The 26008-nt window shown below is 34.2% G+C and overlaps 1 protein-coding gene across 8 annotated transcripts in view; it reads right to left on the reverse strand.

Moving 5' to 3' along the window:
* Positions 1-26008, reverse strand: part of ARHGAP42 (Rho GTPase activating protein 42) — a 314994-nt gene that overhangs the window by 62445 nt on the left and 226541 nt on the right. For all 8 annotated transcript variants that reach the window (XM_046017388.1, XM_046017387.1, XM_046017393.1 and 5 more), the window contains 6 exons: positions 15527-15631; positions 13721-13850; positions 6751-6851; positions 4813-4922; positions 2155-2233; positions 519-558 (listed from right to left, as the gene is read on the reverse strand). In XM_046017388.1, the coding sequence (XP_045873344.1) occupies positions 519-558; positions 2155-2233; positions 4813-4922; positions 6751-6851; positions 13721-13850; positions 15527-15631 (565 nt within the window). The remainder of the gene's footprint in view (positions 1-518; positions 559-2154; positions 2234-4812; positions 4923-6750; positions 6852-13720; positions 13851-15526; positions 15632-26008) is intronic.

Raw genomic sequence — 26008 nt, forward strand, 5'->3', positions numbered from 1 at the left:
TGGAAAACACATAAAATGTGCTTATTAAGACTGCTTTAATACGAAGGATTCGGTAATTCTATAGTGAGACAAAGGTTCTCCTACATATCCCATGTCATATGACAATGTCTTTATACATCACAATCTTGGGCACAATCTCCTAAAACCAGCACAAAGTATTCATGTCTTCAGTGTAGTCACTGGAACAGGGAAACTAAAATAAAGAAACTCTCTATTGCCCTTAAAAACATTTAAAAAATCAAATAAATATAAATTGCTTCAAATCTCCTCCTGGAATAAAGCAAAGTATATACCTATAAGTAAATAAACACTAAACAAATAAAAATTAATTTGGGTCACTGTAACACCAGTAGCTAGGGACTTTGACTTGAGAAACTTCTTTGAATGAAAATTTTAAATTTGTTTAACCATCAAATCAAAGGTATGTTTTCTCAGAATTAACTCTTAATACCATATAATACCTTTGTAATTAAAAATAAACTGTGATAAAATTTTAAATAATTATTAAAACAACTTACTTTCTTCTTTCTTGCTAATAATGGCAGGCAGGGTGTAAATCTAAAAAAACAAAGGAAGTCTTATCAGTTAATGACCCTGCACAGAAGCAGGGCCATGATGGTACAATGATAACAAAGGGGAGTATCTTGATTTCAAGGTCCTACAGCTGGTGTGTCCATAGGGCCAACTCCCTACCTGTCACCCTTACCTTGTTTCCCACTTCTTTCCATTATGGCTGTCCAGCCCTGAGCAAGGGTCTACCCCTTTCAGATGATTTATATATCTTATTTTATTACCTGAAATGGTGCACAGTATGTATCCTTTCTTCAGGAAGGATCTCATGATGGATTTTACCAGATTACTCCTTCGTCCAATTATCTCTTTAGTGTTTTGATCTCAACATGTACAGCCCTAACTTATAACTGAGCTGTCACACCATCTCCTAGATTTGCTCTAGGTCAGGGATTACCTCACAACTATTAGTGGCAAAGAGTCAAGTCATTTTGTGTTAATTTTTAGTTTGTAATTGGCTGATAGTTTTATAAGTTACAATAAAGCGAAACATAATAAACATTATAAAGAATAGATGCAAAGTCCAAATTTTAATTATTAAACTCAGTAGATGTAAAATAAGTTCTCCAAATTGCTATAAAAGTTCCCAGATGTTGTCTTTTCAGGAGAAAAGACTGGTAATAGTTGTGGACTGGTAATAGTTGGAGGGATGGCCTCAAAGTCGAGGGACAACACTTTAGCTGTGTTGTTGTATAGGTACTTTGCACAAGTTTGTTCACAGATTCTTTGCCAACTAAAAGATAGTTCTCAAGGGACAAAACAGGGCCTCCTATTTTCTCTGTGTCTCCTCCAACAATCCATGCACTGTTCTTCACAAAGAAAACAGACAGTGATCAGTGATTTATTCCCTTATTTACATAGCTTCCCTAATAATTTTAAGTAAATTATCATGCCTACATTGAGATAACTATTAAAAACAGTGAAGATATGGATAGAAGGGAAAATGTCAAGCCACAAGACAGTCTGACCAAATGAAACTTATTTTTTTTAAGATTTATTTATTTATTGGGGGGAAGGGGCAGAGGGAGAGAAAGAATCTCAAGCAGACTCTCCACTGAGCACAGAGGCCAATGTGGGGCTCAATCTCAAGACCCTGAGATAATGACGACTTCAAGACCTTAAGATAATGACCTGAGCCAAAATCAAGAGTCAGATGCTTAAATGACTGAGCTACCCAGGGGCCCCACCACATGAGACTTTTAAACAATGATATAGACCATACGATTATTTCTTACCCTGAACCTATGCTTATCACACTGATTACGAAGCTTAGCACAGTCCTTCCAAAGAGTGGGGACTCAATTATTAACTGAATAAAATAATTCAATCAGCATAGCCAGGTTAGTGATAAGTAATTTGTTAAAAAGTAATTTTAGGATTTTAAATCTAGAAGTCCCCCTGAGAAAGAAATTATAAAGTTAGGCCAATGATTAAGACAACACTAGAAAAACAGTAAGAGTCTCTACTCTGATTTGCTATACTAATTATTTTCAAATATACTACTTCAAACATAAAAAAAAAATTCAGATGTACTTTGTAATTAGAAGAATAAAACCTAAATTATAGAATGTGTCATATTCTTACCGGTTCTTTACCATCCATGGCTTCAAGCCAGAGTTTCCGATTAGCTTCTGAGAATGCCTGCAAAGTGATGATTCCATGCCTATTTAAAAACAAATATTTTATATATTCAGTTTATTCCTGTTGTGTCTTTACACACCTATTACTCTTAAAAGTATAGGTAAAACTTGAAGGAAAAACCCAAAAGAAAAAAAATGAAAAGAGAGAAAAGGAAAAAGAAAAAAGAATTTAAAAAAGTAAAATAAGACTGATTTATAGTTACCTTTCAGAAAAATCACTGTGGGGACACATATACATATACATACAAGCAAACAAATATTTCTTAATTCTAATGGCTGCAGGTAGTAAAATCATTGCTTTAGGTATGACTACCTGAAGGAGGCTAGTTCCAAACTATTTCCTCTGAAATGACCAAAAATGATGACAAAGTTACATTACCAAAGTTCAGAACCACCTAAATGTTCTATAATATGAGAATGATTAAGATTATAACCCCAATGTGTACAGTCTAGTCACCAAAAATAATTGCAATGACTATATTCACATGACAAGTTTCATACCATAATTGGTGAATTATTAAAAAGATACTAAACCAAAATGTTTATACCGTGATTACAATATTAAAATTAATTCATTTAAAAAGCATCTTTTCCCATGTACCCATTCTGAGTAAGTTACTTGAGGATGTACTTCAAGAGAAAAAGAGCAAGCAAAGGGAAGGAGGAAAGATAGAAAAAGACATGAAATTCAGAAAAAGTTAAATTAACCTAGTTAATTGTACAGACTGTCCAGAAAATAAATTTAAATAGGAAATTAGAGGGGCGCCTGGGTGGCTCAGTGGGTTAAAGCCTCTGCCTTCGGCTCAGGTCATGATCCCAGGGTCCTGGGATCGAGCCCCGCATCGGGCTCTCTGCTCAGCAGGGAGCCTGCTTCCTCCCTCTCTCTGTCTGCCTCTCTGCCTACTTGTGATCTCTGTCTGTCAAATGAATGAATAAAATCTTTAAAAAAAAAGAAAAAAAAATTTAAATAGGAAATTAGAGGATTCTGTGAAGAGATACACTGAGGAGGAAACCTGAGTTAAATATTGTGTGACTGAAAACTGGTATGACTTAAAACTGTGTTGAAAGCATAGTCTTTCCTGTGAAAACAGGAAAACAGATCATTGGAATGACAGGAAAAGGAAAAACATATATGAAGATCAAGATCATTTGATCTTAGAGAATCTAAGCCAGCATCAACAAAAATAATAAGATAACAATATTTTTTTGGCTGTTTATTATGTGTTGGGCACTATGTTATAAATGTGTTTCCTTTTTTTTTTAACCTAATTTAATCATCACAGGAGCCCTTTGAGGTGGGTACTATCCTTATTTTACAGATGAGACAACCAAAACACAACTTAACAACATACCTCAGGATTACAGAACTAAAAGGTGCTGAAATAAAGAAAAATCACTAGTGTGTTGGCATCTGTCTGCATAGAAAATCTGTAAGTTCCTATCACAAAACTATTAAAACTAGTAAGGAGCTCAAAAACTATGCAGATATAGATTGATATATTAAAAAGATTAATAGCCTTTCAATACAGGAGTCTCAACCATTGGGAAAAAGATACACTAAAGAATTCTATTCAAAACTGCAATAAAATGAAAATATTCAAGAATAAATATTAAAAAAATATAAAATCTTCAAAGAGAGTTCAACTCTCCATCAATTAACTAATAACTTTAATGTTACTCTAGTAAAAATCAGAAAGGATTTTTTGGAAAGAAAGGAAAACTTAATAAATGCATACATAAAATCTAAGAATACAGTGCCAAAATATTTAACACAATTTTTAAAAAGCAAAAAACAGAGACCTTGCTCTACTAAGTAGTTACAATCTACATATATGTAAACTATAGTATATAAGAGTATATACAGTATGTGTTCTATAGAGTGTACCACACAAAGCTAGAATATTCAGAGAAGTATGGTAGTAATGCAGGGAAGAAAGATCATGGAGTAGAAGAGAGATCCAGAAGTATACCCATTCTTATTTAGGTTCTGTTCCTCATGTATTGATACAAAAAAAAAAAAAAAAAAAGAGAGAGAGAGCGAGAGAGAGAGAAAGAGAGAGACAGATCTAAAAATCCCTACTAGGTTATAAGCTCACATGTACACTTAGGTCTTTCCTAATATCCTGTGGCTGAGAATGTCTAGAATGGTGCTCCACACAGAGCAGGTACTGAATTTCACTGGCTGAAGGAAAATTATGGCATTTCCAGCTGTGTCTTATTACTCGTTGGAAGCAAAGGCCACCAGCCTTCAAAGCCCGCAAAAAGACTGATCCAGGAGTGGTAAACAATATTGTCAGGATCATTCATAGTGATGAGAACTCAAGTCCACCATACATCACCATATCTCCTAACATAGTCATTTATGTTGATTCCCCAAATTCTTCTTTGAGTTGCTTTTTGCTAGCATCCTTAGTCTGATTTATTTTTTGAAAGCATCACACAATATATATTTGTTGAATAAATACACCAAAGAATGAAATAAATATGCATAATGTTTTTAAAGACTGTAAAGTACTTGTATGCTGTTTCATATTTATATCTAAACATAGAAACAAATAATTTAGCTTATTAAAAAATATAAAGTGAGAAGAAAACCTCAAACCTTTCAACTACTTCTATGTCAAAGCAGAACCGTTTGTCAATTGAATCTGTCTTTCGTCGGATACAAGATTTCAATTTAAACATTTCTGGTGAACCAGTAACAAGGCCATTCTGAAACGAGAACACTTTATTGACATGATAAACAAGGGCAAGTGGAGAATATTAAAAATGCCAACTAACGCTGCTGCCCCAAAATATTATACATAAGTACAGCTTATATATAAAGGTCATAATAACATCCTGTCCTCTGAATACAGACTTTTTGCCTAATGTTAACTGCTCAATTATAATACATTAATAAACAAACCACATGCACATTTTAATTAAAGAATCTTGTGGCATGCCTGTCTAGTAGTCTCAAACATACTTACTTATGTTAAAGTACACTACAATGTACATTCTTTAGGACTTCAGATTTAGAAAAAGTATGAAATCATAGTTACCATAATGTCACAATTAGATATACAGAGCTTGTCAGGATACAACACTGTTGCTTTGGCATCAAAATGCCCTAGGTTGCTAAGAGATTAGTATTTTTCATTTGTGTGTATGTGCACGTGTAAGCAAGTATGTGTACACATGTGTATGTTTATGCGTTAGAGCCTTAGAGTATTAAATGATAACTGGCTCAAAATTTCAGGAGAGCTACCAAAATAATATTTTTCTAGTATTTTCTTGTATAAATGTATTGCTATCATACACATTGCATGATTGCTTTGCTGGTAACCAATTGCTACTCTGCTCCTAAACTCTTAACTCTTTGGATAGGATCCAACATAAGCTCAGTTGTAAGAATTCTCTTCTATACCTGAGACACCAGTTACCTTAAGAGGAATATTTCCCTAATGTTTGGTTAATTCTACTATCTTTGGTTACAAAGGTCATAGATTTATTAACAGAACTTTGGCTTAGGTCTATCTGCTAACAGCTCACTGACTGTCACATAAGCTGACTTTCAGGCAACAACTTTTCTTATGAAAACTTTAAAGTACATCCTAGGCCTTAACTTCTCATGATGGGCTGAAGGTTTCTTTTGCTCTGGTATGTTCTTTATATTATGTCTCTCCATTTGAATTATTGGACTCTATTGAATAGCCAAGGACAATAAGTTTCAGCTGATGTATTTGAATATATATCTAAGTTAGATCAGCATTTACCTCTACTATGATCCATACCACAAATTAGCTGGGTGAGTCACTTACTTTCCACCACCTTGATTTTCTAATCTGTTAAAATAAGGCTGGACTAAATAATCTTTAGGATAACTCTCAGCTCTAGGATTCTTTGATGATGGTCCCAGTTATCTAATTCTTAAATTCAGTCACTTGCCATATTCATATCATAATTCACAAAAATATTAGACACTATATACAATAAAGGTGGTGTATTTTGTAGAACTTCCTTATATAAAGTGCACTTTGTTCTATACTGTTCACTAGCCATGCAAGACATCCAGTAACCAATTTACTTTTGGAGTAAATGGCATCAACTGATTTCTTCTGAATGCTGGCCAACATTTCAGTAAACAGTACACAATGTAGAAGAGGAAGTGGCATGCAGGGGAGGTGGCCTGGAGGAAAGATGCAGAGTCCTTGAGCCTGGTCCAGCCATTGAGTCTCTACTGAGGATCTAGCTAGCTAAAAGCAAACTCTGTGACAGGGATATGAGAGGACATGTCTGAGGTCTACTAAAAGTTCTCTACATATAACTCAACTGTTTATAAACACTCCATCATAAGGTAAAGGAAAATCCTGGCTGCTCTTTTTAAGTCATCAAGATCACTGAAGTTAGAGAAAACTTTTTGACTTTTCAATTTTTAAATACTGTTTACATGTTTAAGAAAAGCAAGCAAATATGACTTTGTTTTTTTAATTCTATTACTTAGCTAACAAGCTCAGCTTAAAAAAAAAAGAAGAAGAAAAAGAAGAAGAAAACTCACCATTTTCCCACTGGATTTCATTTCTGAAACACTCATTGTAAATGTTTTACTTCCCTTATCATATGTACAATAATGTTTAATCCATGTAAAACCAAGAGGTCCTGATATAAGGAAACAAATATTATAAATTTTTAATAAATGATTTGTGACTATGTTTGTACAGTTTTTGATGCTACAATACACAAATGAACGTCTCCACAGGCCATACTGCTGTAGAATATTTACTGTGAGAAAGGCCAGTGCAGAGGGAGAGTTTTATAGAGTACAATGTCTGGGAATCAAACAACTTGGCTCTACTTGCTTGCAGCACTGACACTCTCCCTTTAGATCTGAACCTCAGTTATCTCCTCAGTAAAAGTGGCATACCTTACATTCCCAGGAGGTAGTAAGAACAAGAAATAGCCTTTAACTGAACTCCTTACCTCTATCCTTTGTCCTTTATTCTTAAAACTTTCAGAAGTACTCTACTAAAATTTTAGCCATTTCATTTCATCCTTTTGTTCAAAACCCTCCAGTGGTTTCCCATTTTACTCCAGGTAAAAACCAAAGAGCCTATGACTATACACAATGCATACATGATCTGGCCCTTTATTACTGATCTCACCTCACATTTTACTACTTTGTGCCTCATATACTCTGCTCTAGCTACACTACTCTCCTTGCTACCCTTGGACACAGGGAATGCACTTCTGCCCCAGGGCATTTGTACATCCTGTTCCTCTGGAGTATTTCTACTTCAGATATCTGCATGGCTTGCTTTGTCACTTCTCTGGGTCTTTCCCTAAATGACACCTTTATAATACAGCCTTTCCTACAGAGATATATAATGTCTCAACAGTCTCACCTTGATATTTATCTCCTTCTTGCTTTATTTTCTTCTTAGCGGTTATCACTGTCTAAAATAAGATAAATTTTATGAATTTATTCTATTTATTGTCTGTTTCTACCACTGGACTCTAAGGTTTTATGAGAGCAGGAACATGTGATGCTCTGCTCACTAGGATATTCTTAATCCTTAGAACAGGGCCAGATATTAGCTGTCACTCAATAAATTCTTGACAAATGAAGGAATCAATCACTTCTCTTTCTAAGACTTCACTGATCTTGGAGTTACATCCTCTTACCACTAATTTGAAAATAAACAAACTCAAGTAATTCTTAAAGTGAAAGTAACTTTTACTTCCCATTTTAAAAGAAAGTTTTATATGTATAGTGCTTATTTTCCCCCCTATAAGTACTATGCAACTCTTTCCCATAGCATACCACATTATTCTCCTATATTCTTCTTAAGGAATTAGATGCTGCTGCTTCACTAGGGAATAGGGATGCATAGTGAGTTCGATTTTTCCATGACCAGGGTAAATCTTCAGTTTTCCCACAGGTAGCCTGCATCCCAATGCCACAGTGGGCTGAATGGGTTGAAAATGCAATTTATTTTCTACACAAACTTCTCCATCTAGGTCCCATCCTGCTTAACACCTGCATCTTTCCAGCAGCAATTATGTACAATATTATTGCTGGCTTGGTTTCATAACCATATATTTAAAAAGCAAGAAACTTTAATGTAAAACTGCACTATTTAAGAAAAGTGTTTCATGAGGCATTTGAAATTTTTTCTGTAATAATAGTGCCCTCGGTGTCATATTTAGCTTTAAAATACTTAAATAATCCCAGATCTCAAAATTATAGGGTATAGCTCTATACTTTGTAATCACAAAGTTTACTATAATAAACTACAATTCATTTTTAGGACCATTTCACACTATAATACTTAAGCTCACTTGTTGATAATTGTTACATGCAATATAACATACTTAAAGGCTTAGAGCTGATGAGTGGAAAATGGCCTGGATGAAAATCCTTATAATGATTTCATTAATTAGGAAGAAATTTATGAAGTGATATTAGCAATAATATTATTATTTTATTTCACTTTTATTTTTTATTTACATTCAATTAGGACTGGGTATTATATGCAACTAAGGAATAATTGAACACTGTATCAAAAACTAATGATATGTTGGCTAATTGAATTTAAGCAATAATTTTAAAATAATTTTTAAGTAAAGCTGTTGCAATGCTCTGATTACATTTTATTTATTTATTTTTATTTTATTTTAAAGATTTTATTTATTTGACAGAGATCACAAGTAGGCAGAGAGGCAGGCAGAGAGAGAGAGGAAGGGAAGCAGGCTCCCCGCTGAGCAGAGAGCCCGATGCGGGGCTTGATCCCAGGACCCTGAGATCATGACCTGAGCCGAAGGCAGAGGCTTTAACCCACTGAGCCACCCAGGTGCCCCAACTCTGATTATATTTTAGACCTAAGTTGTTTTTTCCCTGCCTCTGTCTTAAGTTCAGAACCTCATACACTTAATCTTCAGATTTGTTGTACACACGCTACTTCCTTTAAAGTTGCTTGGCACTAGGCCAGGGCAGATGTTCCTAGACAAGAAATTCTGAAGTCCTTAAAAAAAAGTGTAGGAAAATAAAAATTTATTCTATCTCTAAAGCTTCAAAATAAAAGAAGTTTAGGGGCATCCAGGTGGTGCAGTTAGTTAAGCACAGGACTCCTGGTGGGCTCAAGTAGTGATCTCAGGGTCCTGGGCCTTAGGCTCCACGCTCAGCATGGAATCTGCTCAATCTTCTCTCTTCCCTCTGCCCCTCTGCCATATCCCTGCATGCTCTCCTTCTCTCTAAAGTAAATAAATAAATCTTTAAAAATAATTAAATTAATTAGATAAGTTTAATTATCTTACCCAGTAATCATCTGAGGTTGTTGAGATGGTATTTGTGGAATGGGAGGAAATAATATTCACTAAATACCTACTACTGTCCACATGTTATCTAGAAACTTTTTAAGGCAGACATTATATGAGACTCATGTGCTACTTACTGAGCTGAGAAGACAGATTAAGTCAGACATTTAAAGGAGCATTTTACATACAAGAAAATATAGCCTAAGAGCTGGAGATGTTACTACTTTCTCCGTCAACAGGCATGTGATTGAAGTTGTACTTTTTAGAGGATTAATACTTCTCAACAGTTATGTTAAGAATCTAATGATATGAATATAAATTGCATGGAACAGTAAATGTTCATGGTAAGTATTATTGACCACTACTGATAACTGAGACATTTTACATATATCACCTCTACTCTTGCAACATCATTACTAGATAGGTAATTTATAAATGAGAATACTGAACTCAGAAAATTGTTCATCCAGAATCACCCAGTAACAGGTTACAAGCATGGAATTTCAACATAATTTTGATTTTGGAATCATGTTCTTCCTGTTTAAAATTAAGTCTATTAACTACCTTATGATCCAGCAACAAGAAGATACAAAAATACAGATTCAAAAGGGTACATGCACCCCAGTGTTTACAGCAGCATTATGAACAATAGCCAAACTATGGGAAGAGCCCAAGTGTCCATCAACTGATGAATAGATAAAGAATATGTGGTACACACACAAACACATACACACACACACAGAAATATTACTTAGCCATCAAAAAGAATAAAATCTTGCCATTTGCAATGTGGCTAGAGCTAGAGTATTTTATGCTAAGTAAATAAGTCAGCCAGAGAAAAACAAATACCATATGATCTCACTCATGAGGAATTTAAGAAAGAAAACATGGACAGATGGTGGGGGGGAAGGGAGGAGAGAGGGAAACAAACCATAAGAGACTCTTGAAATAGAGAACAAACTGAGGGTTGTTGAGAAAGGTGCGTAGAAGAGGAGCTAGATGGGTGATGGGTATTAAGGAGGACACTTGTCATGATAAGCACTGGGTATTGTATGAACTGATGAATCACTGAATTCTACTCCTGAAACCAATATTGTACTGTATTTTAACTAAAATTTAAATGAAAAATAGGGCGCCTGGGTGGCTCAGTGGTTTAAGCCACTGCCTTCAGCTCAGGTCATGATCTCAGGGTCCTGGGATCGAGTCCCGCATCAGGCTCTCTGCTCAACAGCGAGCCTGCTTCCCTCTCTCTCTCTGCCTGCCTCTCTGTCTACTTGTGATCTCTCTCTGTCAAATAAATAAATAAAATCTTTAAAAATAAATAAATAAATAAATGATAAATAAATAAATAAATAATTAAAATGAAGTCTACTGCAATGTAATTTAACGTATGCCTAGAAGTGGGTAACATAAAACCACATATTGAGATAAAGTGGAGCTCCGTGTCTAAACTGCAGTGATCTGCTACTACTACCTCATCACATGTATCTCCATTTATCATTCAATTTATAGCTCTGATATTTACTATTGATTACTAGTTAATAATTGCATGAGTTTGTCTTATGCCTTCCACTACAGAATAAAAACCCTAAAGCCATAATTCTTGATCTCATCTTCTATTGCTCACAGAACTTATTCATTCGGTGACAGCAACAGTACAACCAATATGTTTTAGTGAACTGGTCTGATTTTCTTATAAATGCATTCCAAGATACCAAGTAGAAAGAGGCTTTGGATATTTGACCCTCACATAAAAATAATTCCAAAGGGATATAAATTTATTCATTTTTCTTTTTAAATCTCTAGGCAATAGGAAGTGGAGAGATGGTGAATAGGAAAGAGAGAGAGGGATTACACTAGGGCATGAGAGCACTTTTGAAGGTGATGAATGTGTTCATAGTGGTGATGGTTTCATAGGTCATATATACATATACATATACATATATGTATATGTATATATATGCATATGTATATATGGCAAAACAAATTATATGTTTTAAATATTTGCAATTCACTATATGCCAACTATACCTCACTAAAGCTATAAAAACAATGTGGGTGGATATAGAGGAAATTGAAATGAAATTATCTTAGGAGTAGGAGGACAACATCAAAGGAGAGAATGCTAAAAGAATCCAACTATTCAATTCTCAAAGACCACACATCATTTAGGAGGCCATCACAGGAGGGGCACAATAAGCTAGCATCGTAAACAGATATGCCAAGAGTTCCATCCTGTAGAGAATGGATTATAGACAGGCAAGCCTAGAGGCAAAAGGAGAGCAATGATGAGACCAATGAAAGACTGTGGAGATGAGAGAAAGCGTGGGTTGAAAGGTTATCAAGAAGATCAAATAGAGTTGACTCTGGGTTACAGGGAGACGCTGGAGTTAAGGAGTAAAGGATTTACTTCCAGTCTTTAGCCTAGGAAGGTGGGTGCTACCACTTAGAAGGATAGCAAATTTCAAAGAAAAGTTGGTGTCACGAAGGGCTTTATCATCAGCTCAGACCAACCCAGAGAAGTCATGATTCTTAAAACACAACATACCAACATCAGATGGGTGCATAAAACATTGCATTTTGTGCACCCATGCAGTCCCCAAGTTACTAAAGGGCCTATGCTTATATTTTGACCCAAATGTCCAATACCTGTAGAGTAAGTAAACTACAGCATTGTCCAATGGATGGACTCCCAAGCACCAAATAAACACGATTAACTTGAAGATCAATGTAAAAAAAAAAATGTGCTAGGTAATCCAAAGCTTTTTTCTTTAGAACAAAATACTGTACGCCCACAAAGAGATTAGCAACTATGTAACACTGGGGGAATTAAACAACAACAACAACACTAAAAACTCAAGAAATAAAACACTGCATCTTAATGAATAAAAAAATCTTTAGAGGATGCCACCTCCTCTACCACATGCATGTTTGAACAAGCCTCTTTATCAATACATTTTTCTGTCAGGAAAACATTTTATTGATGCAAAATGTAAGCCCCTCTCTATGTACCCTCACACTGGGGTTTTCAAATCTGAAACAGTTATTCAAAACAAGTATTTAAAGATTTCCTAAGTATTCTGAGTTAAAACCATATACTCTGTATATGACCAATGGATTAGTTGTTTTTTTTTTTCCCCTCCATGAAATTGTGCTGAAAGTGATTTATTTATGGCCTAATTACAGAATAGCGAGGCAGGTCATTAGATTTATTTTAATATCCAAAAACAGCAGACTGGTCAAAGTCGATACTGATGAAAGAGAAAAATCTGAAACTCAGATCTCCTGAGCCAGCAGCCCTCTATCATCTAATCCATACAGTAATAAATATTTGCTGAGTCTGTTGGATCAAATCATTATTTGCTTACATACTGTTATTTAACAAATGAGCATCATCTGATAATGTCAAACATGAGATGTGCTGGCATTTTAGTAATCATATGGCATTACGTGAAAAACTTCCACAGCCAACTCAGTATCTCTAGCTTTCCCATCTCAACCCTTTTAACTATAATATCAAAACAACTTCATTAATCTATTACTTACTGATATGGAGACCCCAGAGCAGTGCTATTCTATGTGTTTTTTGAGTCCTAATATATGACAATAGTACAGAAAGTACTTCATTTAGTACTTCACTCAGCATTTCAAAACTTTTACAATCATTGGGCATTACTGCAAAATCCAAGCATATGATTTTGTGTTTTACAAAGACATAGATCCATAATGGATTGGAAATAAAAATAACTGCTCCTTTACCATAAACAGGTATAATATAATAATATAATATAATGCACTTGCATTAGAGCATATCTGGTTTGAAACAGTTTAGTCAGACTGGTTCCATTCAATTCAAGTATCATGCAGAAAGAATCCTATTTATACAAGTTTGAATGGCATTTTATTAATTTTTGTGAGAAAACTGTCTTAGTGTAAGCAATTATAATAGTGCCATACTGCTTATTTATAACCTCAGGAAGTAAAAAGTGCCAATTTGACATTACAGAATTGCCAGTTTTACTCCTGGAAACTAATAGAGCACAGAATTTAATGAAATAATGCTGTAAGAAGAGAAAGTAGGAGAGCATACTAAATATGATAAAGCTGTAAGGACTGCAGTCTTCCTATTTGAAGGAAAAAACACTAACCAAGTCAAATCTCACGAAACAAAATGTTAATCATAAGACTAATTAAGTTATGTCTTTGTGACTCACGTTTCTCCTGGACATAAAGGTAGCCTTCCATTGTCCACTGGCTGGGTGGTCTGTAATCTTGGTTGGCAGATTTCATTCTCTGCATCAATCGCTCTACTTCTTGTCGAGTACTTTCAAAATTATTCCTTGTCTTAAGTAAACAGAAACAATAATTTCATTATTTCCTATCAGTTTTGAGAACCCGTGTTCTTAAAACTTTTTGGAAGAAATATCGCTTAGCTTGGTTTTCAGAAATAGTTATCATGAAGTTAGCGTATAAATTAACTCATAAAAATGAATGGGTTTGCTAGCTCTAGCTTCTATTACAAAAAAATAGTTTACTCACATTACAGCAAGTTTACCTAAGGTAAGATATAGAAAACGTAAGGCTTTTCTTGATCTCTTTTGCATTCAGGCCACATTAGATCACAATGTTTGGAAGCAAGCCATATGTTTGGAAACAAAAATCACCACCACCCAACCCAAAGTTTGTTCTGGCTCATAATAAAAGAACTGAACCCAAAGTTAGAAATTCTTAACTGCCATTTTTGCTACTTCTTAAGCTTTTTTTTTTTTTTTTTTTCAGATTCTTTTAAACATAAGGATCAGAAATTTTTTAATTCCTTACATTCCTCTCTTGTTCTTGAACTGCAGGGATTTTAATATAATTGTAATTTATATGGAAATAAATCATAAAAATATTTTGGCTTTTATAATTTTCCCTTTTAATATTTACTTTAAAAGTTCAAATGCATTCCATATTGAAAAACAATGGGATGACTTGCATGTGAAACCAATTCTGCTAGAAAATCTAGATTAAATAAAAGGTTAAAACCCAAAACACAAGTAGAATAAATACAATTACCTATTTGTCATGGGACACTCCAACCCCATAGTTTCACTTACTGAACATCTTCACAATGGCAACAATCAGATAAGCAATGGAAGACAAGATTTGATAGTAAATTAAGTGAAATATTTCCAAATTATTTTGGCCATTGAGCATTAAATGTATAACTTCATTTATACAAGTTCTCAACAAATACAACTTTCTTATTTGTCAGGTTTGATAATGCAGAAATGGATTGGGTAAGTTGTGTGAGTATGTGTATGTGTATGTGTAGTGTGTGTGTGTTTCTAAGTGATGCTTAGCATCTGTAAATCTGAATTTGTATAAAAATAAAATCAGATACTAAAAGGATTAGATAACTTTACAAAACAAGCCCTAACAGAAATAGATAGGATGTTTATAAATAATTCTCCATTAAGCTTTAAAGCAGTCTATGAATGCTTAAAAGCCACATTTAAATTATTAGAAAATAAAAATATCACTTTTATTATATGCGATTTCAGAGAGGAAAAGGACATTCCTTCCATGCTAAAGTTTAACCTTTTCATTTCACAAATATAGAAATGTTACCCTTTGTGCATAAACAATGAATCTTGGAACACTGAAAAAATTGAAAAAAAAAAAAAAAAAAAAAAAAAAGAAAAAAGAAAATAAGACTTGCCTGAAGTCACCCAGTAAAATAATGAGAACCTTGGATCAAGGCAAAAGTTTCCAGCCTTCCAAGTACCTATTATCTATATCTCAGTAATATTTATTTCTATGAAATTTGCTAGCATAAATTTTTCTAACATATGATTAACTCCTCCTTGGTACACTTTCAACCAGCAGCTAGAAAAAAAGTTTTAATAAATTTATTAAATGACTTTTCTAAATTAGATAAGTTTTTGAAATACTCCAAGGCTTGGCTTCATTATAGTTAGTTTCTCTGTCCCCACTGATTCACTAAGGAGAAGCAGTGAGAACAGGTATAGTCTTACATTCTGCAAGTTGAACTGAAGTTGTTGCTTATATGGTGTAAATTCCTGGGCGAGTTCATATCCCTCGTGGTAAAAAGTAAACAAACCCTGAAGGAATGACAAAAGCTGCAAAAATAGAGAAATGGAAAATGTATTTTAAAAAAAAAGATGACCATCAAACATAATAAACTGGGAAGTTATATTTCATTCTAAATCCACAAGCTAATAATTTTTCAACCCCTTTGTTTGGCAAGACAGACACTTGAGTTGTGAAATAAACCACAAAAGCTAATTTTTACTTCCTTTTTGGTAAACAGTGACAGGGACAGTTGTTATATTAACTATTCCACTATTCCAATGCGTTGAAGAAATATCCAGGAGAGACCACTAGTAGGGATACTCAAGTGACATGGGTCCTACCCTAGAAGAGGTTCTAATCCAGAGAGATAAAACATGTGCAGATGTGGGGAAGACTAAACCAGTAAATTAGAGATAAATAGTACCCAAGGAAAGGAGTAAGAATTTGGCCAGATAAAATTAAGAAAAATATCACAAGGTGGCAGTACTGATTCAGGCATTGAATAGGCATTTTAGCAAGTAGTGGGAAGAACTAAAAATGGAGGAGAGAGTTGAGCAAAAACTTGGAACTAGATACAGATTTTTCATATGAAGAGTTGGAATAAAATTCTCTTTAGGAAACCACAATGTCTATTAGCCTTCTAATCCCAAACTCACAATGCACTTATTTAATATAATCATATATTCATAAAGCAAGAATGGATTGCCATGGACTTACAGGACACAGTTATTTATATAAATTACAACTGAAAAATAATTATTTTTTCATTTAACTCATTGGGATTTTTATTACAAACTTGTCTACCAATTTGATCTCTTCCTACAATAAAGTTAGAAAATATTTTCTAGAAATGGCTAATGTTTTTCTAATTCAAATAGCATATTATGTCTGTAAGCTATTATTTTAAACTGAGAAAGAAACACAATTTGAAATTTTCATTAGTGAATAAATCTCCCACAATCTTCTGTTTGGGGAAATAGGGGGATTCAGCTAAGCATCAACTGGTATGTGTGTTATGATTTCCAACAGATAAATACTAGTTCTGTTTGAAAACAACAACATAATGCTTTTCTTCTATAGCAAAGTCAACTTCTTACAAAGTTATGTTCATGTCAGAAAACATACTTTCAGGTTGGCTTTAAATTGTAATATTTTAAAGACTTTTCTTCTCTTATTCAATAATCCTGATACGTTAAAATATATTGTTTTCCAATTTTATAATTATTTTACACTGTCAATTTTACATCAACTGATAATTGTTATTATCAAAACTAAATATTCAATAGATTATGATTTACTAAAATGATGCTACAACATATCTATAGAATTATCCAATAATTTAAAATATACAGTCTGCACATATTGTGGCCTAATTAAAAAGAACTATATCCTTTAATTAATTGAGATTTGGATATACAGATATAGAAGTTTTCAGAAACAAATAAGAAAAGCTTTTGAAGTACATGGATAACACTAGTCTTTGAAATATCCAAATAATAGCTTATGAAGTTGTTTGAAATAGAATTATTTCATGTATAATGTCTATAACTGATCCCCAACTAGATTATTTTGTTATTAATTGGATGTCATATAGGAAGATGCTATTAAATTATCATCCTAAGTATACAAGATTTAATTAAACTCATAAAGAGGAATTTTAGAATATTTGTTTTAAGTCTCCCCATAAAACACCAAATTCTTCAAGATCTGTCTAAATAAATAAATCTATTGGCATCTTCTAGCACCATTCAGATTAATTCACTCAGTAGGAGACAATGCATGCTGATCACCTACTAGGGAAAGAACAATTTTGAGAGAAGTGCAGAGAAATTACCTACAAAGAACAACCCACCTTTTCCTCCTGTTCTACATCCAGTTTGGAAGCAACTTCTAGGTGGTTTTTAAAAGACAGCATTATGAAATAACTGCCTCTAGAGGGCAGTAAAGTAAAACTGTTTTAGATTTGAAGCTACACTAGCTCGTTTTCTTCTCCACAAATTCCATGATGCTAAATTAAGGTAACTTAATAGGACAGCCTGATAATCTTTTAGAATTGCATTCCTACATGTCCTTTTCTTTGTTCAGACTGCCTGAGTGAGTGGAGCAGTGTGGGAAAGATTACTGTCTCAGCTTATCTTCAGGTAAACCTGACCTTTCAAATAATAACAACTACTAAAAACAACTACTATTTAAGACACAAATTAATATTGAATCACTTTTGGGGTGCTTGGGTGGCTCAATCAGTTAAGCGTCTGCCTTAAGCTCAGATCATGAACCTATGGTCCTAGGATGGAGCCCTGCATTAGGCTCCCTGCTCAGCGGGGAGTCTGCTTGCCCCCCTCCCCGTACATGTACACACACACACACACACACTTTCTCTCTCTCTCAAATAAATAAATAAAGACCCCAGGTTCATGACAGATGCTTAAGTGACCAAGCCGCCCAGGCACCCCAAAAATATTAAGTAATTTTTATCATCAGTAAAAGCTTATATAGCACTTTATTATTCCCAAGAGTTTTAGAATCAAATTATTATTTGTCACTCCAATATCCCAGCCAAATATAAACATTGATGCTACATTTATAATTATTTAGCAAAAGTGACTACAAGACAGTAAAGCAAAAAATATTCATAATTTCCCAGCCCATTAATTACCAACTTCCAAGTCTTACAGGCCCACAGTTACCAGTGATACTGTGAATGGCAGAAAAAAGTAAGAAAAGGAGTTGGGAGCTAGCATGGGAGAGGAAGAACTCTGAAGGAACTGATGTAGTAACTCTGGAACTGCTGCTCAGACTGAGCCGAAGAACTGGGATATAAAGGCTCTTAAATGATGTGATCCATTCCTTGTCTCCTAAGAAATTAATCACTGAAAATCTTAGGGAATCTACTACCAAAACTATTAGAACTGATAAACAAGTTCAGCAATGCTTCAGGATACAAAATCAATACACAAAAGTCAACTTTTATTTCTATATGCTTGGAATGAACAATCTGGAAATGGAATTAATTCCATTTATAATAGTTTCACAAGAATTAAATACTGAGGAATAATTTGAAGTACAAAATTTATAACTTGAAATGTACAAAACACTGTTTAAGGAATTAAAGAAAGTTTAAATAAAAGAGAGTATTTCATGTTCATGAATTAGAAGACTTAATACTCCCCAAAATGATGTACAGATTCAATGCAGTCCCTGTGAGAAGCCCAGCTGACTTCTTTATAATAACTGACATGCTGATGCTAAAACTCATATGGAATTGCAAGGGACCCAGACCATCAAAACAATCTTGAAAAAGGAGAACTAAGTATTTAGACTTAAATTTTAAAACTCAATACAAAGCAATGTAATCAACACAATGTAATACTGGCATTAGACATTAAATCAATGTCTAAGAATTGAGAATCTAGAAGTAAGCCCACACTTCTATGGTCAACTTATTTTCAACAAGGGCACCAAGACCATACACCAGGTAAAGAATAGTCTTTTCAGCAGGTGATTCCTGAATAACCATATGCAAAAGAATGAAGTTGTCACCCTACCTCACACCATAGACAAAAATTAACTAAAGATGAGTGAACTGTATGGTTATGGTGATTTATACCCCAATAAGAGTGCTTTTAAAAAAATTAAATATACTTCACATACAGAGTACTATAATTGATGAAAAAAATCCAAATCTCATGTAACACCTCTCTATTTGGCCATTGGAAACTTTAAGAAAATGGGAAACACAGGGCAAAAGCAAGGCATCAATTTTCATCCAGTACAAGTGTCCAGCCTGTGAGTTAAATCTGTACTCTTTGCTATTCTTTACTTAGAGGAAACTTAGAGATAAATATCTTAGATAACAGCCTCAAAATAACTAGTGAATGCTTTAATGCATAACTATTCAGAGCAATTTATTGAGTGGAAAGGAAAGAGTATAAAAATATAATCAAATAAATGAGAAAACTGAAGAAAAGAGAGCCAAATATGAAAAGCAGCCTGGGGAGACAATTTTTAAAAGAGGATGATGAAAGACAGAAGAACAAATGAATGAATGGACAGACATGAGCATAGATTCAATTTCAATTAATTAAAAAAAAGGCAAAACTTTTTGAAATCATGGCTATATCAACAGTCAAGTATCTGTGGAGTTCCAGCAAGACTTCAAGGGAATGGAATCCAGATGAAGTGGCAGGAGAAAACTTCTGTGGTAAAGAAACAGAAAAAAACAAAGAACTGTAGCCAACAAGGTGATTAAAGAAGCCATGCAGATGGCTAACTGACAACTGAAAAGATGCTGAACATCACTCATCATCAGAGAAATGCAAATCAAAACTACAATAAGGTATCACCTTCCACCTGTCAGAATGATTAAAATGAACAACAAAGGAAACAATCGGTATTGGCGAAGATGAGGAGAAAGGGGAACCCTCTTGCACTGTTGGTAAGAACTTGAACTGGTGTGGCCACTCTAAAACACAGTATGGAGGGTCCTCAAAGAGTTAAAAATAGAGCTACTCTATGGCCCAGCAATTGCACTACTAGGTATTTCCCAAAGGATACAAAATACTGATTCAAAGGGATATATGCCTTCCAATGTTTACAGCAGCATTATGAACAGGCCAAATTATGTAAAGAGCCCAAATGTCCATATGTCCATTGACTGATGAACGGATAAAGAAGAATCACAAACTGAGATCATGTGTGTGTGTTGTGTGTGTGTGTGTATACATATTCGTCAGCCATCAAAAAGAATGAACTCTTGCCATTTGCAATGACGTGGACAGAGCTAGAGAATATTTTGCTAAGAGAAAGAAGAGAAATATGATTTTACCCATATGTGAAATTTAAGAAACAAATGAATACAGGGTGAACAAAAAATAGAAAGGCAAACCATTAAACAGACACTTTTAAAAAAAGATTTTATTTATTTATTTGACAGAGAGAAAACACAAGTAGGGGGAGTGGGAGGGGGAGAAACAGCCTTCCCTCTGAGCAGGGAGCCTGATGTGGGGCTCGATCCCAGGACCCCAGGATCATGACCTGAGCCAAAGGCAGACATTTAACCAAAAGAGCCACCCAGGCGCTCAAGACACAACTACAGAGAACAAACTGAGAGTTCCTGGGGGTAAGGTATGGGCTGGATAGGTGATGGGTATTGGGGAGGGCACTTGTGGTGGTAGGCATTGGCTATTGTGTGTGGTTGATGGATCACTGGATTCTGCACCTGAAACTAGCATTGCATTGTATGTTGACTATAATTTAAATAAAACACTGAAACTACAAAAAATAAAAATAAAAAAAGTTCAACAGAAGCTACGTTTAGATAAGGTCTTTACATGACTCATTTCTAACACAAAATACAAGGAGATGAGTCAACCAAACCAATGCAATGTATTTTTCTTACTTTTCCAAAATTCTATTCACTATCTAATTGCTTTTGCAGATTTCAGATTTTCAGGAAGAGTAGCCAGAACTAAATCCAAGGACGAAAATAGATTTTAAGATGTATGATCTGAGGACAGCTTTCTTGTTTCATTAACTGTATTTAGGTTTTCAGTAGGATAGAAATTTAGCCTTTTGTCCTACAGAGTTTTGGGGGGAAAATGACATTTTTATATTTGCTCACAAAATTTCTACATTAAAGCTAATAAATCATACCAAAAAAAGAGAACACAAAAAAGCTTAACTTTCAAGACCTGCAGATCCATATACTATTTGACTTTAACTTAGCAAGTTTATTGAGTCTCCTAATTATTCAAACTTTAGACAACCCAAAAGTATTTTCTAGTATATTTCATGATATAATAAGCTAAAAAGCTAGCACATATTAAGCAGATTAAGTAAAATTTTCTTTAGCAAAAGATTTAAAATTAAATTTAACAGACTAAGGACAGAGGGTCAAAAACAGTATGTTTTAGTTTACATATAATGATTTATTTTCACTTTTCATATTAATTTTAAACATAATACAAAAAGACTAAAATGAATTCTAAAAAGAAAATCTAGTAAAGACATGTTCTTACAGTATTTAGATGTATATTTTAAAGCATGTTAAAATTAAAAATGTGTTTTTGAAACAGTTATATCTGGCTTTGAAGCCACACTAGAAAGCAATTCATCAATATTGTTTTCACATCTAGTGATGACAATCAATGTGAGAGCTCAATACCAGCTGATCTCTTACTGATGCTAATGATGTACCAGGCACTTGCTATATGTTACCTGCATTGGATGAGCCTCACCACAATCCTGGGAGCTATGGTTTTTATTCCCAATTTACAAATAAAAACCTAAGGTACACAGAGTTTGAAAAACAAGCCTGTAAAAAAAACAAGCTTTAAGACAAGAGTCAAATTCTATCTTATTACCTCTCAGGCATTATACTGGTCTGTCACTACATGAAAAGTGGTGTGTCAACTGCAGCCTGGTCAGGGAGGGGTCAATTTTTTAAAAATGATGATTTGAAAAAAAAAGTATGGAAGAAAGAATATATGGAAAGATAGGTGCACTGACTCAAGCACCTTTACCAAAATAAAGGTCAACCTCAAATTTTTTTCTAATTTTAAGGAATTAAAATAACTTTACTACACAATTTTCTATAGTCATCCATTTTATTTAGTCAGAGCAAGTGTCAAGGAAGGACTAATTGTTATTGTCAGGTGGCCAGTGAGACGGCAAATAGTACGATACAGGACTTCAGCTTTGGGGTCTGGATTCCTGGGTCTCCCTCTCTTTATGTCATAAAATGTTAGTTTCAGCTAAGTATGCAAAAGAATGTAATCAAAACCTACACAAACTGCAGCTGAATGAACCGTGAGGGAGTTAAGTCATAAAGAGATTCTCTGGGTTTCTGAGCCACAAACTTTCATGTACCATAATATATATCAAATACACTAGAGCTCAACTCTCTTATGTAAGGGGTTCATGTTCAGCATACTTGAGAAACTTTTTCTCCTACCTCTAAAAATTCTCACAAGCTCCAAGCAACTCTGAGAAGCAGAAGATCTTAAGATCAAGAGTTGGGAGATGGGGTTTTTCCCTCTCTAATCTTTCCCCCTCCTTTTAGCCCTGAACTCATATATCTTGTTGGCAAATCTGAAAGGATGAAGTTAGCTCTGTTTGACAGAAACATGTGAATAAATGCAAACCAATGTGCAATTTGAAATTTTCTAGTAGCCACATAAAAAAAATTAAAGCAAGTGAAATTTAATATTTTACTTAGCATGATATATCTAAAATGTTATCATTTCAATATTTAAGCAATATAAAAGAGGTTTTGAGATATTTTACATAATTTTTTGTACCAAACCTTTGTAATCTAGTATGTGTTTTACATTTACAGCCCATCTTAATCTAAACTATCATTTTGAGTGCTCAATAACCAAACATGGGTAGTTGCTACCATATTGGATACTGTAGGTCTAGAGATCGGTTGACTACAATCATTTTCTATATAACGTGTGATACACCGGGGGAAGAGGCCGTTAAAACTATCTAATGAAGAATTGAATTTAAAAAGCTGATTTTCTGTATCTTTTAAGAACAGTTACATAATTTTATAAAAAAATATAAATGTAACCCATTCTTCTATGTATTAGAACTGGCTTTTCCTTGAAATAATGACACTGTAGGAATATTTATTTCTAATATAATAATATCCTCTTACCCAAGGTTTTGCTTTCTGTGATTCAGTTACCCATAGTCAACCATGGTGTGAAAGCAGATAATCTTCCTTTTGATCTATTATTAGGTTAATAGTAACCTAAAAATAACAATATATTAACAATGCCTACGTTATTCACTTCATCTCATCATATAGGCACTTTATCAATCTTTCATCACCACAAGAAGGGTGAGTACAGTAAGATATTTTGAGAAACCATATTCATATAACTTTTATTATAGCATATTCTTATATTTGTTCTATTACCAGTTATTATTGTTAATATTTTACTGTGTTTAATTTATACATTAAACTTTATCTTGGTATGTAGGTATATACAGGGAAAAAAACCACAGTATACATAGGGGCAGGACAACACTTGGTTTCAGGCATCCACTGGGGGTCTTGGATTTTATCCACATATACCTATGGATAAGATGGGCATACTATTGTATCTCCTGAATATTATGTAGAAATTTTATGGAAAGAAGTAAGATCTTTTTTTAAGATTTTTATTTATTTGACAGATCACAAGTAGGCAGAGAGGCAGGCAGAGAGAGAGTGGGGCTTGATCCCAGGACCCTGAGATCATGACCCAAGCCGAAGACAGAGGCTTTAACCTACTGAGCTACCCAGATGCCCCAAGAAGTAAGATCTTGACATTAATTGAAACAACATAAAATTATCTCAAACATATCAACATTCTTACTTTATGATATTTAGTGCCAATGATCATTCTCTACTTAAAATTTTTATTCTACATTATATCTAACTATATCTATATCTACTATAATCTATAGAAGATAGGTCCCATCCTTGGAACATTTTGCTTTACTCTAATGTTTATCTGTTAAATAAGTATGGGCCAAAACTAGAGTAGACTACTAGATTTCTGCAATATAAACAATAATGCAATAGGAATTGGGTTTTCTGTAGAACAAAAAAGGTAAAATATTAGTTTTATTAATATGTTTCATGTTTATAGCTCCTAGAACTTTGCATTTGAAATTAAAAAAAAATTTCTTTCCTCAGAATTAATTTGTAAATATATAACCTAAAGAGCAGCACGACCATGTTTCATTGCTTCCATTTCCATTCTTCTCATTACTGCAAAGGAAATTAAATAGAACCCCGTGGATGAAGCTATATGGCTAGAAATGAGAACAAGACTAAACTGACAGCATTATTTTGGTTTGGCCAGATGGTCCAATAATAAATGTATAGCAGCCAAGGACGTATTTTGGAAGAAGGACAAATTTAACATCGGTTTTGATTATGGTATCACAAGAAAGGCATGCATTACAGAAGATTTATCAGACCATCCCAGTTTGGGATATGGTAGAGGGAAGGAAGAAGTACAGTTTCCACCTCTCTGCATGTATTACCAAAGGAATTCACAAATTCTTATCTATCAGTCACCTGTGAGCAAACAATTTTACAGTCTTCTCCTTATATATATAATATCATCTGACAGACTGGTCTAGTTCTCTGTTCCCAGACAGGATACACTATAAAAGAGGCTTTTACAGGGTGATAGGTTACCCGAATGTCCGTCCCTCCCCAGACATTTCCCTCCCCAGAAATGTCGCTCCCCAGAGGAGATTGCGTATGTGAAAAGGTCATTCCAGGTGCAAGGAGGAAAAACAACATAGCAGATAAGAATAGTACCTGAAAGGAATGGGAGCAGACAAGAAAGAAGTATGAAAAAATACCATCAGATATAATGGACATACGCCACAAGTTTAGTGTCAAGAAGAGCTAAAATTCAGAAATCCCAAGAAACAGATCCTAAGGAGGAAGTTTGGCTGGAAGTAGAGAGGCTTCAAAAAATCATGGTAAGATTCAGAGGCAGGATTTCGTCAATGAAAAGGGGAAAGGAATTTTAAGTACTGGTCATCTTCCTAGACTGGGGGTTGTTAGGCTGCCTAGTTCTCATTGAGCCACAGATAAGCTTCAGAAGATCCCCTAACACATATAAAATTTAATGATATCCCCCAAACATCTACTAACCAAGAGGTTACTAACTCATTCTAAGGAATTTAAGGACTTAGTTGTTTGGCAAACAGAACTTGTAGTTAAGACTTTTAACCCAAATAAAGGGTAAAAATTAAATCCCTGAGCCTGCACTGCGGCCTTCAGTTCCTTAAATTTGTCCAGCTGAAGTGTATAAACTTGCCAAGTGCCCAGTTTATAGGAGAGAGTCAGGCTGCCTCAGGTGGAGGGAGAAGTAAAGTAGAAGTGGCTGGGAGCCAAGCAGGGACTAGAACTCTTCCCAGTATCTGCTCTGCCTGTTTGCATCATCTTTAAGGAATCACTGATGGGCTTCCATCAGGAAACAAAATTTCATCAAATACATTTTAAAATGTGTCTTCTTTTCCCTTCTCCCCACAATCTCCACTTAGAAACAGATATTTTATTTCTTATTATAAACAGATTTTTTAACAACTGACATAGAAAAATATGGATTAAATCATCTTTTAGATTATCTATGTATTTAACTATTGTTATCCACTCATCTCATGGGAATTGAACATTATATATTAACAAAGATTATCTTGACTTACAGGACTTACTTTGATTCATCACAGATGATGCATTATGAAGATGCCTACTCAGGCAATACTGTAACATATCATGGTAGTACTTGGGGGAAAATGCTAAGAAAAGGAAGTAAGCTTATAAAGACCAGCCACCTGTTCTTTCCTGTAATGCAATTTACATTAGGAAATCCATTACTTTTTACACTGACTTAGGAAGATAAATGACT

The sequence above is a fragment of the Meles meles genome, chromosome 8 (genome assembly GCF_922984935.1).
Source record: "Meles meles chromosome 8, mMelMel3.1 paternal haplotype, whole genome shotgun sequence".
In the NCBI taxonomy this organism is placed as follows: domain Eukaryota; kingdom Metazoa; phylum Chordata; class Mammalia; order Carnivora; family Mustelidae; genus Meles; species Meles meles.